This window comes from Tetrao urogallus, assembly GCF_951394365.1.
Source record: "Tetrao urogallus genome assembly, chromosome: 19".
Taxonomy (NCBI): domain Eukaryota; kingdom Metazoa; phylum Chordata; class Aves; order Galliformes; family Phasianidae; genus Tetrao; species Tetrao urogallus.
This window is the reverse complement of record NC_136832.1, coordinates 1,107,856-1,124,074: the sequence shown is the minus strand read 5'-3', so window position 1 is coordinate 1,124,074 and position 16,219 is coordinate 1,107,856. Positions and strand designations below refer to the sequence as shown.

General features: G+C 59.6%; 1 protein-coding gene across 1 annotated transcript in view; it reads right to left on the bottom strand.

The window, feature by feature from the left end:
• Positions 1-4,587: 4,587 nt before the first annotated feature.
• The window catches only part of EXD3 (exonuclease 3'-5' domain containing 3), a gene marked incomplete at both ends in the record, with an annotated part of 242,750 nt that continues 231,118 nt past the window's right edge, over positions 4,588-16,219 (bottom strand). The window contains 2 exons of the mRNA XM_079544674.1: positions 4,588-4,901; positions 10,383-10,476. Coding sequence (XP_079400800.1) covers positions 4,588-4,901; positions 10,383-10,476 — 408 coding nt within the window. The remainder of the gene's footprint in view (positions 4,902-10,382; positions 10,477-16,219) is intronic.

Sequence of the window (16,219 nt, the reverse complement as noted above, 5' to 3'; positions counted from 1 at the left end):
ACCGTCCTCACCCCACGGGGTCCCTCCTCACCACGAGCAGGAGCAGCTCACTGCGGGACCGCGCTCGGCCCGTCTGCTCCCGAACGACCCCCCGGGGCACCGCTTTGGGGCAGGAAGGCAGAACCCTGCGGGGTGTCAGCAGCGAGTGGAAGAGCAGCAGAGCGGGAGCTGCCCGCACCCCCGGCTGGGGCCGGACCGGGGCAGCAGGATCCCAGCCATGCAAGTGTCACTCGCTGGCAGGTGGGGGCGGGACCCCTCCCGGGAACGGGGCCGGAGGGGCAGGAAAAATAGAGAAGAAAAACAAAACAGTTTTGAAAGCGCGCATTTCAGCTCCGATTCGCGTTTCTGTTTTGTAAACAGAGCCGCTCCGACGACGGGACGGGACGGACGGGCGAACCGTAGACGGGCAGAGCCAGCTCCGCTCCGGTGTTAGCGGGGCTCGGGGCCGGGCCGTGCCGGAGCTCCGCCCGGGAGCAGAGCGGGCAGCGGTCGGTCCGGGCACCGCAGCGCTCGGGCGGCAGCGCCGGGGGCTCCGCGCAGGGAGCGGGAGCGGCGGGGGACGGAGCGGAGCGGAGCGGGCGGCGAGGGGGCGTGCCCCCATTTAATTCATTAAAATGTGTCGGAGAGCGTGGGAAAGGCGGCGGCTTTTCTTCCCAGCGCACGGACCCGGCCGAGGGCGCGCACGCGCGCTCCCGCAGGGAACGGCCGCAGATCGAGGCGGGCCGGGGGGCGTCTTCGTCCCGGGGGGCCGCAGGGGGGCGGTCACAGTGGGGGGGCCGCGGGGCGGTGGGCGCACCTCAGGGCACGGTGCCCGCGGGCGGAGCGGGTCCCGCCGTCCTGCCGCAGCCCACCCCGCGCGTTCACCCCGCTCGGTCCCGGCCCCGTCCCGCCGGCGGTGCTGCGGGAGCGCACGGCCCGTGCGTGACAGCGGGAAAACGCCGTCCAGGCGGACAGCCGCCGGATTTGACGCGCTCGGAGATGGAGAGCTGCTCGCTGCTTCAGCCCTCGGCTGCGTGCGGGGCTCTCCGGCTGCGGCCCCGTGGAGCGGCTCTCTGCCGTTCCCGAGCTGGGTTTGAGGCCGCGTGTGTCGGGTGGGCTCGGGAGTGACGCAGCCGTGACTCTGCAGGACGTGCAGTGAGGAGTGATGCGAGAGGATGGGAGCGCATTGGCCTGGAAGTCGTGCCCAGGTGTTGGCAGGCTGATGGAAAAGGAGCGGGTCCCAGCGAGCAGATCCTCCGGGCCAAATGTCCCCTCGTGTGGCACTGACACCTCTCTGCTGCCCCTGGCCAATGGAGCACTGCACGGGGCCTGCAGCTCACAGCCAACCTCAGGCTCTCCAGGGCTGGGCCTGTACCCAGAAACGTGCCAGATTGTTTGGAAATGGTGACCGAGAAACAGGGAGCTCACGTGGAGCATCCATAGCTTGCGGGGAGCCTCGGCCCCCGGTCTGCTCTGCGCCCGCCGGCCCCATGTGAGCCACAAAGGCACGGGGAGCCGAGCCGCTTTCCTTGAGCCGGTCAAGTATGCGGCATGGCTTCCGATCCAGATTGCACAAGGAAGGAAGTTTGCTCGGAAGGGGATGGGGATAAGGTGGGGGAGAAGGGAGGGAAGCGCATTCCTGCCTGATGAGGAACAGTGTTGATAGATTCATTTGTAAACTAAAGCTGGCCCCGGTGCCAAACACCTTGTCCCCATCAAACTGCGAAGGATATGCAAGAAATACACAAGGCGAGGAGAGGAACTGCCCGATATCCGATGCGGTGTGTGAGTTCTCAGGGCTCTGCAGGGCAAACCGGAGCCGCCCCAGAGCTGCACAGCAAAGCACGCAGTGCGTGGGGAGCTGGAGGTGCTGCGCTCCTGCTGCAGCAGGTGCAGAGTGAGCAGGATGTCCCCGGGAACAGCTGCACGCCACCCAGGAAACAGCTTTTTTTGCACCGTTTTCATCCAGCCCAGACTCTGCTCCCCCACCTTACCCCCATCCCTTCCCGAGCTCTCAGCTCAGGGTCCAAAGGTGAAGCCACGTCGTGAGACTGAAGGGACCGGATCCATTCCCTTCCCCTCCCTTCAGCCCCCGCCGGCTGCTTTCCTTCTCCTCCGGCGCTGTCCTACGGCAGCGTCCCCCAGCAGCAGGCGGAGGCAGAGCGGCGCACTCATGTGGCATCGCGGGGACCGGGCGGCTCTGCGGGAGCTGCCCCCGCTGCCCTGCGAACGCACCATCAAACAGCCCCATAAAAGCACAAAAGGCCCCTTACTGCCCCGATAAACGTTAAATATTACTACAGCACAGGCAGCGAGGTAGGTTTGCTTATTTATTTGTTTTTTCAAAAGAAGCCAGATAGGGAAACAATATTGCAGGCTGATTAAAAAGCCGGCTTAATTCTCTTTGATCCGTCTCCACCATTGAAAACCGGACGATTTATTGCTTCCTGGATGCTGCTCAAGGCCGGCCCGGCTCGGCAGTTTGATGCTGACTGTGGCCCTGCCTGGGGACGACCTCACTGCACCTCCACGTCCTCTGCCCGGGGGCACAGCGGCACCACTCCACACCCACCCACATCGTGCCGTGCCCCCACGCTGCCCGTGGGCAAACGCAGTGCTGCAGAGCTGCCTGTGCTCAGCCCGTGGTGCCCGGCCTGGTGGAGCGGCTGCTACACCACAACCGCTGCAAAAGTGACCCTGGGGTAAAAGAGAAGAGGAAATTCCGATTCCAGCTGAAGAGAGAATTAAGAAAAATGAGTTAGCACCTAGAAAGAGTGCAGGTCTGGAAAACCAGGAAATGAAACACAATTCCTTAAGGTTATGCTAAAAAAAAAAAAAAAAAAAAAAGAAATAAAAAATGCGGACAACAGAGTGGGAAGCTGTAAGGATCAATAGAAAAATGATGATGGCTAAGGGCAAGATCAGAAGAAGGCATTTTAATCCTATTAGGAGAGATAATCCCCAGCACACCACACGACTTGAGGTGGCACTGCCTGTGTGTGGACGGTCCTTTGTGGCAGTGTCCAGCAGCCTGCCTGCCTGGCACAGCACAGGGGAAGCCACCAAACCTCACACAGGGCTGTGCAGGTGCCTGGGAGAACTGCTGCTAAAACAGAGCAGTTTCAGTTGGTGAGCTCCAGGTGAGAGCGGCCAGCAGCTCCCAGGTGGCCATGGAGCACGGCAGGGCTACAGGACCCTAGGGACACCTGGGGACACCTGGGGACACCTGGGGACAGGGAATTAAAGGAAACCAATGTGGCTGTGCAGGATGTGACCCCGTGGGGAACACAGCATTACCCTCCTTCACAGCTGGGAGAAGAGGCAAAATGGTGATGGCAGCCAGGCATGGGCAGCTCTGGCTGTGCATCAGCAGTGCAGCTTTGCTTTGTGACCCCCCAGAGACAGACTGGGAGGTGAGTAGAAGTGTGCTTAGATCTTAGAGCCGATGTGTATGCAGCCAGCACCAAAACCCAACTGCTGCACCAGCTCACATGGCAGCGAGCGGTAAACAAGGCTGGCTGGTCCATGGGCACAGTCCTGCAGGTGCTGCACTGCTGGTGATGGGGTCAGAGGGGAGGCACAGGCTGCGGTGGGGGTATCCCAAATCCTCTCTGCTGTCATTTGCTTGAAAATGATGTGAAACATTTGCACTGCAACAGTGCAAAGTAGGGACTGCCAGGTAGGGCTGATGGACATTAACAGCATGGAGGAGAGGAAGGGAGCACAGTGTCTGAGAGACTGTGGGGAGCTGCCTCGATGCCCTTCTGACTCGGGAGGTGAGAAGCGTTGGGTGTAACATCCCCAGGGGAAGGAGCCCTCAGCATTGCATCGCCACGAGCGTTTGGAGAGGGAGAGCACATCGGCTCCGCTGTGTAAGCTGCCCGGGCAGGCTTTTTGCTGGCCCGTAAATGTCGCACTTAAGCCAAGAGCCCCTCGGGCCCTGTTAGCAATAACATCAGTGCCTGGCAGTTAACCGGGATTAGGGGAGGAATTTTGCAAATGCTCCTCTCTTACAGGGTGGAGTGCTTTCAGCCCATCCGCGGGCTGGGATGCAGCAGTCGGCAGTGCCCAGAGCTGTGGGACCAGGGTGGCACGCAGACACGTGTCCCATACCCACAGAGCACACTGGGCACTGGAGGCGCTTTCTTGATCTTGGGGGCAGCAGCTGGAAGGGGCACAGAGCAGAGACCTCCCTCAGTGATCCTCCCACGGAGAGCAGAGGGGCTTTGCTGGACAGGGACACACCTCTCCGGGGTGACATGCTGGGCACCGATGGGTGCCATGGGGGCGGCAGCACCTGGTGACATTTGGGAGAGCTCTGCAATCCTCTTGCCGTGCCCAGCCTGGAGAGAGGCAGAAATAAAGCAACAGATCCGTTCCCCAGGTGCCTCTGATTTAATGCTCCCACGGAGGCCGTGTTGCCAACCGTCACCACATCAGTGCAAACATGAGAGCCCCCTACCCCGCAGACCCCAAAACACGAGCCTGCTGTCCAGCCTTACACCGCAAACCCAAGCCCACTCCCCGCAGACCTGCCCGAGCTCACAGGGGAGCGCATCCCTGCAGTCCCCATCCTGCCGCTGAGCCATCCCAAGCCCCTTGCTGCCCTCAGCTCAGCTCATAGACACGCTGCTCATCCCCCGTGGTGACCAGAATGTCCTGAAACTGTGAGACGATGCGTCCAAAATGAGAGCCTTCCCAGAACACCTTCCCACAGCGCGTGCAGCAGTAGAAGTCAGTGAGCTCAGCTTTGTCCAGCACCCCGGGGGGGATGGCAGCCACCTGCAGGGCTGTGCCCCCCACCAGCCCCACATCTGCTCCACAAGACCCCGTGCTCTCCAGCCGCTCTCCCGCTGTGGTGCCGGTGGGCTGAGCAGCGCTGCGGGTCCGGCCGGGCTTCTCCTCGCACGACGTCGGGCAGCCTGCAGGGATGGGAAACAACAGAGAAACAGTCAGCCGCCAGTGTGATGAGCGAGGTCTGTGCTCAGCCATGGGAACGGCCCACCTTGCCGGGCTGCACCTCCGGGAGGAGCACCGCACGCGTTTGGGAGGCGACTGCGGGGCACTGCGGGGGGGACGCGTCCCAAGCGCTGTCCCTGCACGACCCGGCTGTGTCCCCGCCGCGCCGGCGGATCGCTGCCATCGCAACCAAAGCACCGCAAAACCCACGGCATTTTTGGCAGCTCGGTGCGGGCTCTCGCTGCTCGCGTCCCCGCGGCGCGGGCACAGCGGGTTGTTGGATCCGGGCAGCGGAAGCGAGGGCTGAGCTGACTCTCATCCATCAGGATGCCTGGCAGCCGGGGACACGGGGCGGGCTGCGCTGGCTGCTACGGGATGACTCATTTCGGCAGGGGGGACTCATCCTGCCCAGCGTCAATTAAGGCGACAAAAGGCATCTTGCGGCTCTCCAGCGGCATCTCTGGGGCTTCCAACCGGCCCCTTGCGAGGATCGGTGGGAGCTTTGTGGGGAGCCAACCGTGCCGGAGGGGGCACCAGCGCTCCTGGCTGGCTCGTCCCTGCATCGGCACACCGGGAATTTCAGTGGGGAAAGCAAGACTGAGGGCTGCTCTGCGTTCTGCATCTGTCTGGGACACCAACATTCATTCCTTCAGGGAACAAAAAAAGTTCAGTTTCCCTTCATCTCCAATTTTTGGTATCTGGTGCAGAATTGGGATTCTCCTCAGATCCCTGAGCTGCCCAGAGTGGAACAGCAGAGGGAAAGCTCTGATTCTGGGGGTTTGTCCAGGACAGAGCCCACCAGTGGGAGGACTGACCCTAACCCCAACCCCAGCCCCAACCCTAGCCTTAACCCAACCCCAACCCGGCATCAGACACCCGCAGCCTGGTGCACAGGGACAGGCTCTGTGCTGCAGCTCCAAGCACACTGACTGGGCTGCCTGCCTCACCCCAGGCCAGGCACTTGCTTTCTTTCAGTCTCAGTTCATAACACGCAGACAAAAATATGGCTTTTCCCCCCTTTTCTATTCATGGTGCCTGCTCTCAGGACCCCATGGATTCAATCATCACCACAATGACAGCAAAGACGTTTCCTCACCATGAAACCCCCTAAAAGCTCCTCAGCATCCCATCCCTGCAGCATCCCAGTCCTGCAGTATCTCAGCCCCACAGCAGGGCACTTACAGCCCCATACCCCCAGCAATCTGCTCTCCCTTTGGGCAAGCTCCATCCATCCCCCCAGCGCCAACCTGGCTCTTGCCAAACAGGACCCCCCCCTTCTTCCCTGCCACACTTCTGACTCCCAAACACCCCGATCCCATCCCCCTGGTCGGTGTCTCGTGAGAAAGAGGCAGGCAGGGAGGAAAAGTTCATCCCTTAAAAGCCTGGGGAGAGAAAGGCAGTGATAGTCACCCAGTGTTATGCCTTTGGCCTGCACCAGCCCCCTCCCTAATTGTGGCGCTTCAAAGGGTTGAAAATGCTACATCACTTCAAAGTAACCATTTTTGAATGGGAGATTGTAAAACCCCCTCTCCCCCTCCCACCAAATTCTTCGCGGGGCTTTTGAAGATGGGCACAGGGTGCTGGCTGGGAGCTTCTGCGGGGAAAACCAGGCTGGGAAAAGGTCAGAGCCCCGGAACAGAAATGGCTTTCCTGGGGGAAAAAACTTTGGGAAGGAGGGAATTTTTCCTCCTCTCGTCAATTTGCTCCAGTGGGGGGAGGGGGGGGGGGTACCCTGTGACACCCCCACGGGTGCTGGGCACACTGGGATGCAGCACTCAGTGTGTTGGGGCTGGGGGTGAGGCTTTCTGGCACACCGTGGTTCTGAGATCTACAGTTTCAAGAGGTCTGTGGCGCTTTGCACCAAAGGCTGCATTCCCACCGCAGCTCTGCAGAGGAGAAATGAAAGCAATTCCTTACCGAATCAATTCGAAACACCTCTTGGGAACTAATAATCCCATTATAAAACATCATGAAAATAAAAAGCCCTTTGGCCTCTCGCTCACCTCTCCCACTCTTGCCTGGGTCACCCAGGGACGATGGAACCGGGCAGGCTGTGCAGGGCTTACAGAGCGATGGGGTCAGGGCTGGGCACGGCTCAGCTCCCAGGGCAGTGGGCACGGCCCCGAGCTGCTGGAGCTCAGGGAGCATTGGGACACCGCTCTCAGCTTTAGGGTTGGGGTTCGGGTGGTGCTGCATGGGGCTGGGTTGGGCTCGTGATCCCAACGAGGGTCTGTTCCAGCTCGGGATGATGTGTGGGTCTATGATTCTGATGGCACTATCACCACGGGGGATGCATAGCCAGCAGCTCTGAGGAGGGGACACCATGCAGGGACCCTGCTCAGGTGCTGCAGGGTGGGGTGGCAGCAGTCTTGTCCCAGGGACCCCAGGAGAAGCGTGGGCCAGGAGCTGCAGCCGTGAGGTTCTGTCTGCAGTGGGCAGGGATGATGTGCACCCTGCAGCCCCGGCACTGCAGGGCCACTCAAAGCACGCCGTGAAGGTGAGTGGCGCTGGTGAACTGCAGCCCCCACACCCTGTTTATTCTGCAGAGCCTTGGGTCGGCTGAACAGCTCTGGGAGCCCTCACTGCGGGACAGGGGCATGGGACGGCCCGGGGAGCAGGGACAGACGTGTTCCTATTCCTTTTCTCAGAACAAACAACACCTCCCCCACCCTGGGCACCCTGGAGGTTCAGTGCCAGGACATCGGTGAGAACCCCAACATCCCCGAGCTGCCCTTTGTTCCCACAGCACATCCTGCCCCCCGGCCCCACTTCCAGCCCGGGTCTCCCTGTGCTCCCCAAGTCGATCCTGTGCCGCACTCTCCTGCCTGGCCCCAGAGGCTTTGGCAGCCCTTGTGCAAGCTGAGCCCTTCCCACAGCCCCGCAGCCGCACCCAGCTGTCATCGCACACACACGGGAGACTCGTTCGTAATTAGGCAATTAAGGATTGGGTGTTTTGGAGAAAGCGCGCATCGTAAAGACTTTGCACAAGTCTGAAAGCAGACCTGGGAGCATTCTTGGAGTACAAAGGTGCATGGGAAACCTCACCGTGGTGAAAGATTGAACTTGATAAGAGGAGTTACAAGCCTGAGAAACACACTGGATTGCAGGGCGCTGAAGATGCCTGGTTATCTTTTCCTCCTCTCTAAGTCAGATAAGCCGAGGACAAAGGACTTGTGATTGTGCAACCCGGGCTGCAGCGGCCAGGCCACGTTCTTGAGACGTTCCCAGGGTGGTGCTGGGCGGAGGAGCTCAAGGCAAAGGGGCACCTTCAGCAGCTCCAATTGCTGTGCAGCTGTGGGAACAAAGCTCACCGGTTCTTGCACCCAAAGTTGGCAGCCGGGCAGGAGCAAAGCTTGTGTAGCCCCTGTGTTTGCTCCTGCCATAATGCCTGCTCCCAGTACTGCACAGTAGGTCCTCAGTCCCATCCCTGACCCATGTGGAAGCCCCCAGTACCCCGCTGCACCCCATGGGGTAGGAGACTTGTTGCTTGGTTTGGGCCTGAAGGAGTTACACCCCAGCTCTGTGGGTGCAGCCTCCTGGGGACTGATGCAGGTCCAGTCCCCTTCCCTGCTTGCAGAGCAGCCCGACGTGTGCAGGGCTGTTGGCTGCTCCTGCATACTGGGGCTGTGCTCTAGCTGAGGTGGGGAGGAGGCCCAGGATGCTCCACGGGTGTGAGAGCAGTTGTGGGATGGCACAGGGACCGCGCACCCTTCCCATGTGCCAGTCAGACTGGTCTGACGCTCAGAGCAAAGCCACTTGCTGCAGATCCTGGAAGCAGGGTAAGAAAATACGCATCCATCCTCAAGGTTTTGGACACGAGGGTGCAGAGCCCCTGGCTGAGGAAAAGGCTCTGGACCCCAATGCCCTGCCTGGGAACTGCTGTGCTCCCTGCCCACTCGCTGCCGTCCTGCAGTTTTTCCTTTGCCTGCCTGCATTTGCAGAGCATCTCCAAGCACCAGGGCGCCATGCCAGGTGGTTTTACCACACTGACTAAGCAAGAAGCTTCCCTTGGCCAGACAAGAGCCTGTGACACAACCCATCCACCTGGGTCATCCAGGAGCATGCATGCTGCCAACGGCCTCCAGCCACATCACACCTTGCCTGTGCCACGTGGGGACCCACAGCAGCGTCACCTCTCACTGCTTTGTCCCCAGCCTGCTTCGAGCAAACAGCCCACCAGGAAAGCTGCTCTGAGCACCCCAATGGGACAAAGGCATCATGAGGCAAAGCCGTCTGGGCTTGAAGTGACTTTCAGCACTTCCATCAAAGCCTCATGCAAGGAAAATGCAGCTGTGTCAGGGAAAACAACAACCTAGGTGTGAGGCTTCTTGCCAAGGCTGGGTGCTGGATGAGTGTCTGCCCACGGTCCCGGAGATAAATCTGAGCTGATGAATTGCCCATGTGGGTGAGCAGCAGGGTGCCAAACCCCCATGCTGTGTGTGGGGCAGAACTGCTCCCTTCTGCCCATCCTACTTCAGCTCACACGGATGCTCTGAATCCCAGCAACACCCAGAGAACTCTAAATAGGGTCAGAAATCCAAGCGTGGCTGAGCACAGGGTCACGAGGGACTGCCTGGCAGCTCCCTGGCATCCGCAGCTCAGGCAGAGCCCAGCTGGCACAAGTCAGCTTTAATTTCATGTTTCTGTGGCAGCAGAACACCAACACCATGAGGATGCTGAAGTGTTTGCTCCTGCTGGCTGCCCTGAGGGATGCTCCCTCACATGGCCATGGCCTGTGTGGGGCTCCTGCAGCCCTGGATCCTTCCTCACTGACCCCATTCCTCTGCAACAGGGGGAGAAGGGATGTGGGCGATGTTCCCCATTGCACAAGAGGTTGTGGAGGGTGCAGCAGCTGAGGGTCCTCAGAGAGGCCACGTAGAGAAATAATGGTGCCATGTGAGCCCCCCCAGCTCCATCACCCCCACCTGATGGGGGAAGGGGAAACTGCTCACACGGCTTAATGCAAACCACAGCATTGCTATTTCCCATACTCCAGAACTGGAGGAACAGGCCGGGCTGGTCCCTGGGTACACACAAACAGTGAGTGCCCTCACCAGAGAAACCACCAGGAGGATGCCCCAGCCTTTCTGGAAGCGCAGTGCTCCCAGGCTGCTGGCACCATGGGAAAAGTCACCACGTTCACTGTCCCTGAGCCACACGTGTGGCTCCCAGCAAAGCCACAGCTGGCCAGGAGCACACAGCAGCCCGTGCCTTGCACTGCAAGCTCAGGCAGATGGGCAAACTGAGGCTGTGCTGGGACGTGTATGAGTGTAACGGAATGGAGCGGGTGGGGGGGGGCTCTGCAAGGCTCAGCAGGTCCACACCCCGCTGCAGCCTGGTGCTGAGGGTCTCCATCCTTCATCGGGGAGAGATCTGGTGCACACAGCCCTGGGGCGGCAGTGGGACACGAATCTCTGCCTGCACTCCCCCCACTGCCCTCTCACCTGTGCTGTTGTCCCCCAGCGAGTTCCTGCTGCCCTCTACCAGCTGCCTCATCCTCTCCTTTGGGACTTTCAGGTATTTGTCACAGTTGCACACCTAGGAAAAGAGCGGGGGGAGATGGTGAGGTGATGGCTGGGATGTCTGTAACCTCGAGCACCGGCCTCATCCCTGGGCTTCCCAACTGCACACGTGGGGACACTGAGGCACGTCCCACCGAGCTCAGGGCGCTGCCAGCAGCCTGGCATGCTCAGCCTTCCTTTGCCCTCCCTGAGAGCACTGTAAGGTACTGGAAAGCAGCAGGTTGATTGCCGGGATGTTCCACGATGCCTTTTGTTCGCTATTTGTTTTGAGGGGCTGTTTTTTGCTTGCAGAGCAATTTGGGCATGCTGCATCGAAGGAAAGCACTGAGACAGGTGCATAACTTCACCAACCAGAACAAGTTTCCTGCCTGGGGGTTTGCTCCAAAGCCTGTTGAAACCAGAAAGGTTTCCACTGCCCAAGCGGGCACCATGTGGGCCCTCAGCATGTTTGCAGAGTGCTGGCTGGAACGGCACCAGGGTCACAGCGAGGTGCAAAGATGCCCCTTCTTCCCACACAGCTGCCTCAGCAAGGATCATCTGTTTGAAAGCAAGCTCTGCCCCACAGCAGGAAGAGTGATTTCCATCTGCAGCCTCACAACATCTGCAAGAGCATCGCTTGATCCCAGAAGACACCAGGCTCCAGTCCCTGAAGGCAGAGACTGAGGCAGGCAGAGCCGTGCCACCACAGCCAGGTGTCCCAGCCACATCCTTGGCACTTCCACAGCAGCGTCACCTCCATGCCCTTCAGGATGGAGAGCAGCACACAGCCCCAGCTCAGCCCCCAGGCTTTCCCATTCAAACCCAAAGCCAGGAGCACAGAGGAGATGAAACTACAAAACCCCGGGACAGCAGAAGAAAGATCCCTCTCCTGTGAGAACCTCAATTTTCTGAGGGGCCACATCAGCACTTTGAGTTATCAGATCATGAAGGAGATGTCACTTTCTAATTTCACTGCCGACATGACAATAACTGGCGGAGGCTGCCTGATCCCATCTGATCTGATCTCAGGCTTTGAGTGCTCAGAGGAGGCAGAGCTGGAGATCTCACAGCCCGTGTTCCCTCTGCCTCTCACCTTCCCTCTCCCTTCTTCAGCTCTGCCCCAGCTCAGCTGTGCCTGTGAGCAGCTCCTGGGAAGGCGGGGGGCCAGGTCCATGCTGGAAGATGGCAGAGAAGAAAAAAGGAGCACGAAGGGATTCAGAGGTGGGCATAGAAGACGGGCAGACCTGATCCTGTGTATAGGGCAGGTGTCACCTGCTGCTCTGGGACTGCACAATCCTGGAGCTGCTGTGCAGCGGAGCCGGATTCTGCAGCTCAAGGATGTCCCAGCCCCCACAGCCCAGCCCCACGGCTGCCCTGACATCACAGCTGTCCTGCAGCCCTCACATTGGGGTGTTCTGGCCACAGCTCCCCCCTGCTCAATGCCCTGCTCTTCCCTACCTCAGGAAAATTCCTCTGCTTTGCTGAAATCCAGCACTGCTGTGATCCAGGGACAGTGCAGCCCCTGGGGCCACATACACCATGGCCATGTGTTTCCTATTGCCTGGGGCTCCCAAACACAGCTGGGAGGTTCTGTGCCCCCACCACCTCCACAGCCCCTGGGCCTTCCCCATCCTCAGCTCCAAGCACAGGGCACGCTCCAGAGCCAGACAAGCCACTTAGCAGCAGCGCCAATTAGCTGTAATAAAAACTGCAATTCATTTTTTCTTGTAACGCCCTGCCAAAACGAGACAGAAGAAACGAGGTGAGCGGGGCAGCCTGCCACCTCAGTAAGGCACGGGGGCCAGCGGTGGCCTTGGGCCGGATGCTCCACTCCTGCATCCCGGGGGCTGGGAGCAGTTTTGGTACGACCGTTTGCGAGTGAGGGCAGGGGAGAGCCTCACCGATGGGAGCGGGACGGGGCAGCTCCCCGCGGGCTCCGGCAGCCCCGCGCTGCGCGGCACGGATGGTGCCTGTCCCCGCAGGTGCCCGGGGCCGTGCGTCCCGGCGCAGCCCGCAGCACACCTCCGAGGAGGAGCAGCTCGTTCTTTCTCACGCTAGGGCAGCCCTTTGCCAGCACACGCTTAGTCACTGGTAAATCCCAGCCGAGATCTGCTCTGCCCGCTGTGAAACGGATCTTGGCTGCACCCCCGCTGAAGCAATCCCAGCGCTCGGGAGCCATGGCGGGTGCGCTTTCCCACGGCAGCCCGGCTTCCAGCGCCCCGTGTGAATCAGCCCCGGCGCGGGCAGCGGGAGCGGGGCCGGTGCTGAGTGCCCGGCGTGGCACACGTGCAGGCGCACGGGCACCGGTGCTGCTGGCAGCCGGCCGGGCACAGCCAGGCGAGTGCACCCCGGCTCCCATCACCGTGCCGGGTGTGCTGGGCGCTGAGATCTGTGTGTTCTCTTGGTCTCTGCTCACCACGTCTGCGTCAAGGGTAAGGAATGAATCTGGTCCGTGCCGGCCCGACCTGCTGTCCCTGCTATGGCCTTTTTCGGTTGTTTTCTGCTCCCCTCTGCCCACCAGTTCTGTACCGCAGTGCAGGAACCAGCAGCTCTGCACCTGCTGTCCCACTGCCCAGCACCCACCGCACACACAGAAACTTGCAGGTGTTCTGCAATGCCACCACTGAGACTTATTCGAAGGGGATTAGAAGGGATGACACCGTCAGCCCCAGACCATGACACCACAGCGAGTCAGCTCAGCCGGCACCTCGTGCTGGGACATCCCCAGCCCGAGCAGCCCGAGCAGTCCCAGCTCTGCCTGCACAGCACAAGGAGTACAAGGCCCCCAGATGCCTTTTGCAATGCTGTGCTGTCCAGTGGCTTTTTTGTTTCGGACAGTGATCCTTGCCTCTCCCAGCCCCCCAGGGGGAACTGCACCGCAGTGACGCATGAACCTCCCAGGACTCGAGGGACTGGATGCACCAGCCTGGAGCTCCTGGGCCATCTCAGCATCCTCATCCTGTCCCAAGTTCAAGAGATCACAGAAGCCAAAGGTTCTGGGTCTTTAGAAGGGCCCTGGGAGCTGCCCTGAGCCCAGGTGGAGGCTCAGAGGTTGATGCCTGGCACCTGCTGCTGGCTGGAGAGGGGCCTGTCCTGTCCTTCCTCTGCTCCAACAAAGTGCTCTGGAGTCACTTTGCTGATAGAAGAGTTGGCCCCATAATGGTGTCCAGAAGTGTGGGTTTCTCCCATTCGCTCTGCAGACACACGACATCAGGCCAACATCACTCACCAGCGCCGAGGCTCTTCTTGGCACTGGTTTTGCTGGTGATGCGCAACTCCCTGCCTGGAGAGATTCTGGCTTAGGAAATCCTCAGTGTACCAACACTGGCTGTAAAGGGCAACATCAGTAGTGCCCGGAGTGAACTCTCCGGGGCAATTCAGGGCAGCTCATGTCAGGACAATTCCCTGCGCGTCTTCTGCTTGCCATATCACAGGGCCATCCAACCGCCACCTGCAGTGATATCTCTTTTCCTACTCACCGCCTACCCTCTTCCCTTCCTTTCTTTCCCTCTCTCCAAGATGGATATCATGTGGTGAAAGGGCCACTCCTCCGGATAGAGCTTGCAACTCTCATCCTGGTTGTGAAACCACAGCCCTTGAGCATCCAGGAGTTTCTTTCGGGGACATTCTGAGATGGAACGCTCAGCACACTGGGCATGGAGGATGCTCTGGCCCAGCAAAGGTTGCCCACGTTGCTGTCCCATTGCACAGACAGGCCTGCCTCTGTGGAACCCCAGAGCAGGGGCTGCCCAGGAGGGAGGGGGATTGTGAGAATGTCATTGACAAGAAAATCAGGTAACCGTCACTGGCAAATTCCAATCACAAGTCAGGGTTTGATGCCTCATGCTCATCTTCCTCCATGTGTGTATTTTCTCATGCTTTTTCCCAACTCTCTAGCTCCTTCTTGCTGCAGTTACAGCTTTCATCTTCAAATGCTCTTTTCCTTCTCTAACAAATGTGGGGCTGAATTCCCCTCAGCATCTCTGAGCCCCATGCACAAAGTGTAGACACTGTGGGTACAAAGGCCACCTCCAAGCACAGCCCCTGGGACAGCCACACGTCTAAGGGGGGGGTCAGAAAGCAGAGGGCTTACTGCTCCCCTTCCCTGGAGAGCCAAGGGCTTGACTCATCCAGTGTCATGTCATCAGTATGCTGCTGCTGCACGTGGCACTCCTGCCTTGGGTGCCAGCAGAAGCCATGCTGGGACATGGGTCGCCATACGGGATGGCAACCTGGGTACCGTCTGCTGTGCAAGGAGCACCGGTGTGAGTATGGCCACGAGAGGCAGGTAACGTGGAAACACGGGGCTGCTGGGGGGTTCCTGGGATCACGCAGGGGCATTCTGGTTCACAAAGAGGGAAGGGCTCTGTTTATTGACTCATTAACATCACTTCCCTCATCACCAGCCAGGTACTCTGAGAGGTCTCTTAGGCAAGTGCTGACCTAGCCCAACCCTGCTAAGCTGGTAAGATGACATGGGATCCCATGCCAGCCCGGTATGGCGTTCCCACTGCTTTCTCTGCTCCCGCTTTGCTGTTAGTCATCTGTTTCTGGAAGGTTTCTCATGCATAATAAAGTGTTTCAACACTTGCATAAGCCAGCTCTTCTCATGAGTGACCTGCTGCATTTCCCAACGCTTTCCCTAGGCAGTCCTTCCGATTGCCACGAAATACGGAGTTAAAACATGAAGTTTTCTATCCCCCTCGGAGGCAAAAGGTGTGGGAAATTGAACAGATAAGAATGCCTTTAATTAGTATCATTTGCATAAGCTCTGGGAAAGGCTCACCTGACAGCTAGAAGGGCCTCATTTGTCTGGGAGCACGAAACAAGAACCACGGGCACTGAAACAGGCAGATTAGTGGAGCTGACAAGATTGGGGAGATAGAGCCAGCGGAGGTCAGCCCCGGGGAGCAGAAAAGTGGCCAGGGCTGCTGCAACCCGCGGCGGGCAGCGCTCTGGCTCCAGGCCTCCCTTCTTTGCGACAACCAACTCTCAGCTGCCACATGCCAGCACACAGCCGCTCTGGGGAAGGAGAGGGGAAGGGAAGCACACACAAGTCCTCAGGTGGCTTGGGAAGGCTGCCAGAGTGGGCTCAGCATCCAGCAGGGCTGGGGTTTGCCTTCCACCTCTGCCCTGAGCTCCCAGGCATCCCGTCCTTCACTTCTCCCCGCGCACGCTCACTCATTCCTCCACATCAGCACGTGCTCCTCTTGGGACCCCGGCAGGTGGGTGCCCACTGGGGAGCACCCGTGGGGCTGCCCTTCTGGTGGTGGCAGCTGTGCCACGCAGTGCCGTGTAGCGCCGCACCACGTGTGCTGTGTGATGCCATGCCATTCGGTGCCATGCCAGCTGCAGCAGCTGACTACTGAAGGCGCTCACCCCTCTCCACACACACGTGCTCACAGCAGCAGGTCCCTGACCACAAACCCCATCCCGCTGCCGCCTCGCCATCGCTCTGCCCGGGGTAGTCGGCTGCACTGAGGGCGACTTAATTGTCAGTGACACCAAAAACCCTTTTCCGTACCTCAAGGCCTTTGCAGTGATGAGAATCTCACCCGACATTGCACCTAAACCCACATGCAAAGCTGAATTTCCCAGGGGAAAAAAAGTAAGATGCTCAACCCCCCGCTCCCGCTGCGTATGCTCACATGCACCCCCCCACATCTCTCCATTTCCCACAGCTGTGTCTCAGCCATCTCAAGCCTCACTTGCTTGGTTTCTCCTACAGACTAGCAGAGCTGGGCTGCAAGCTGCAGATGTGGGGGCTGAGCCCCTCTGGA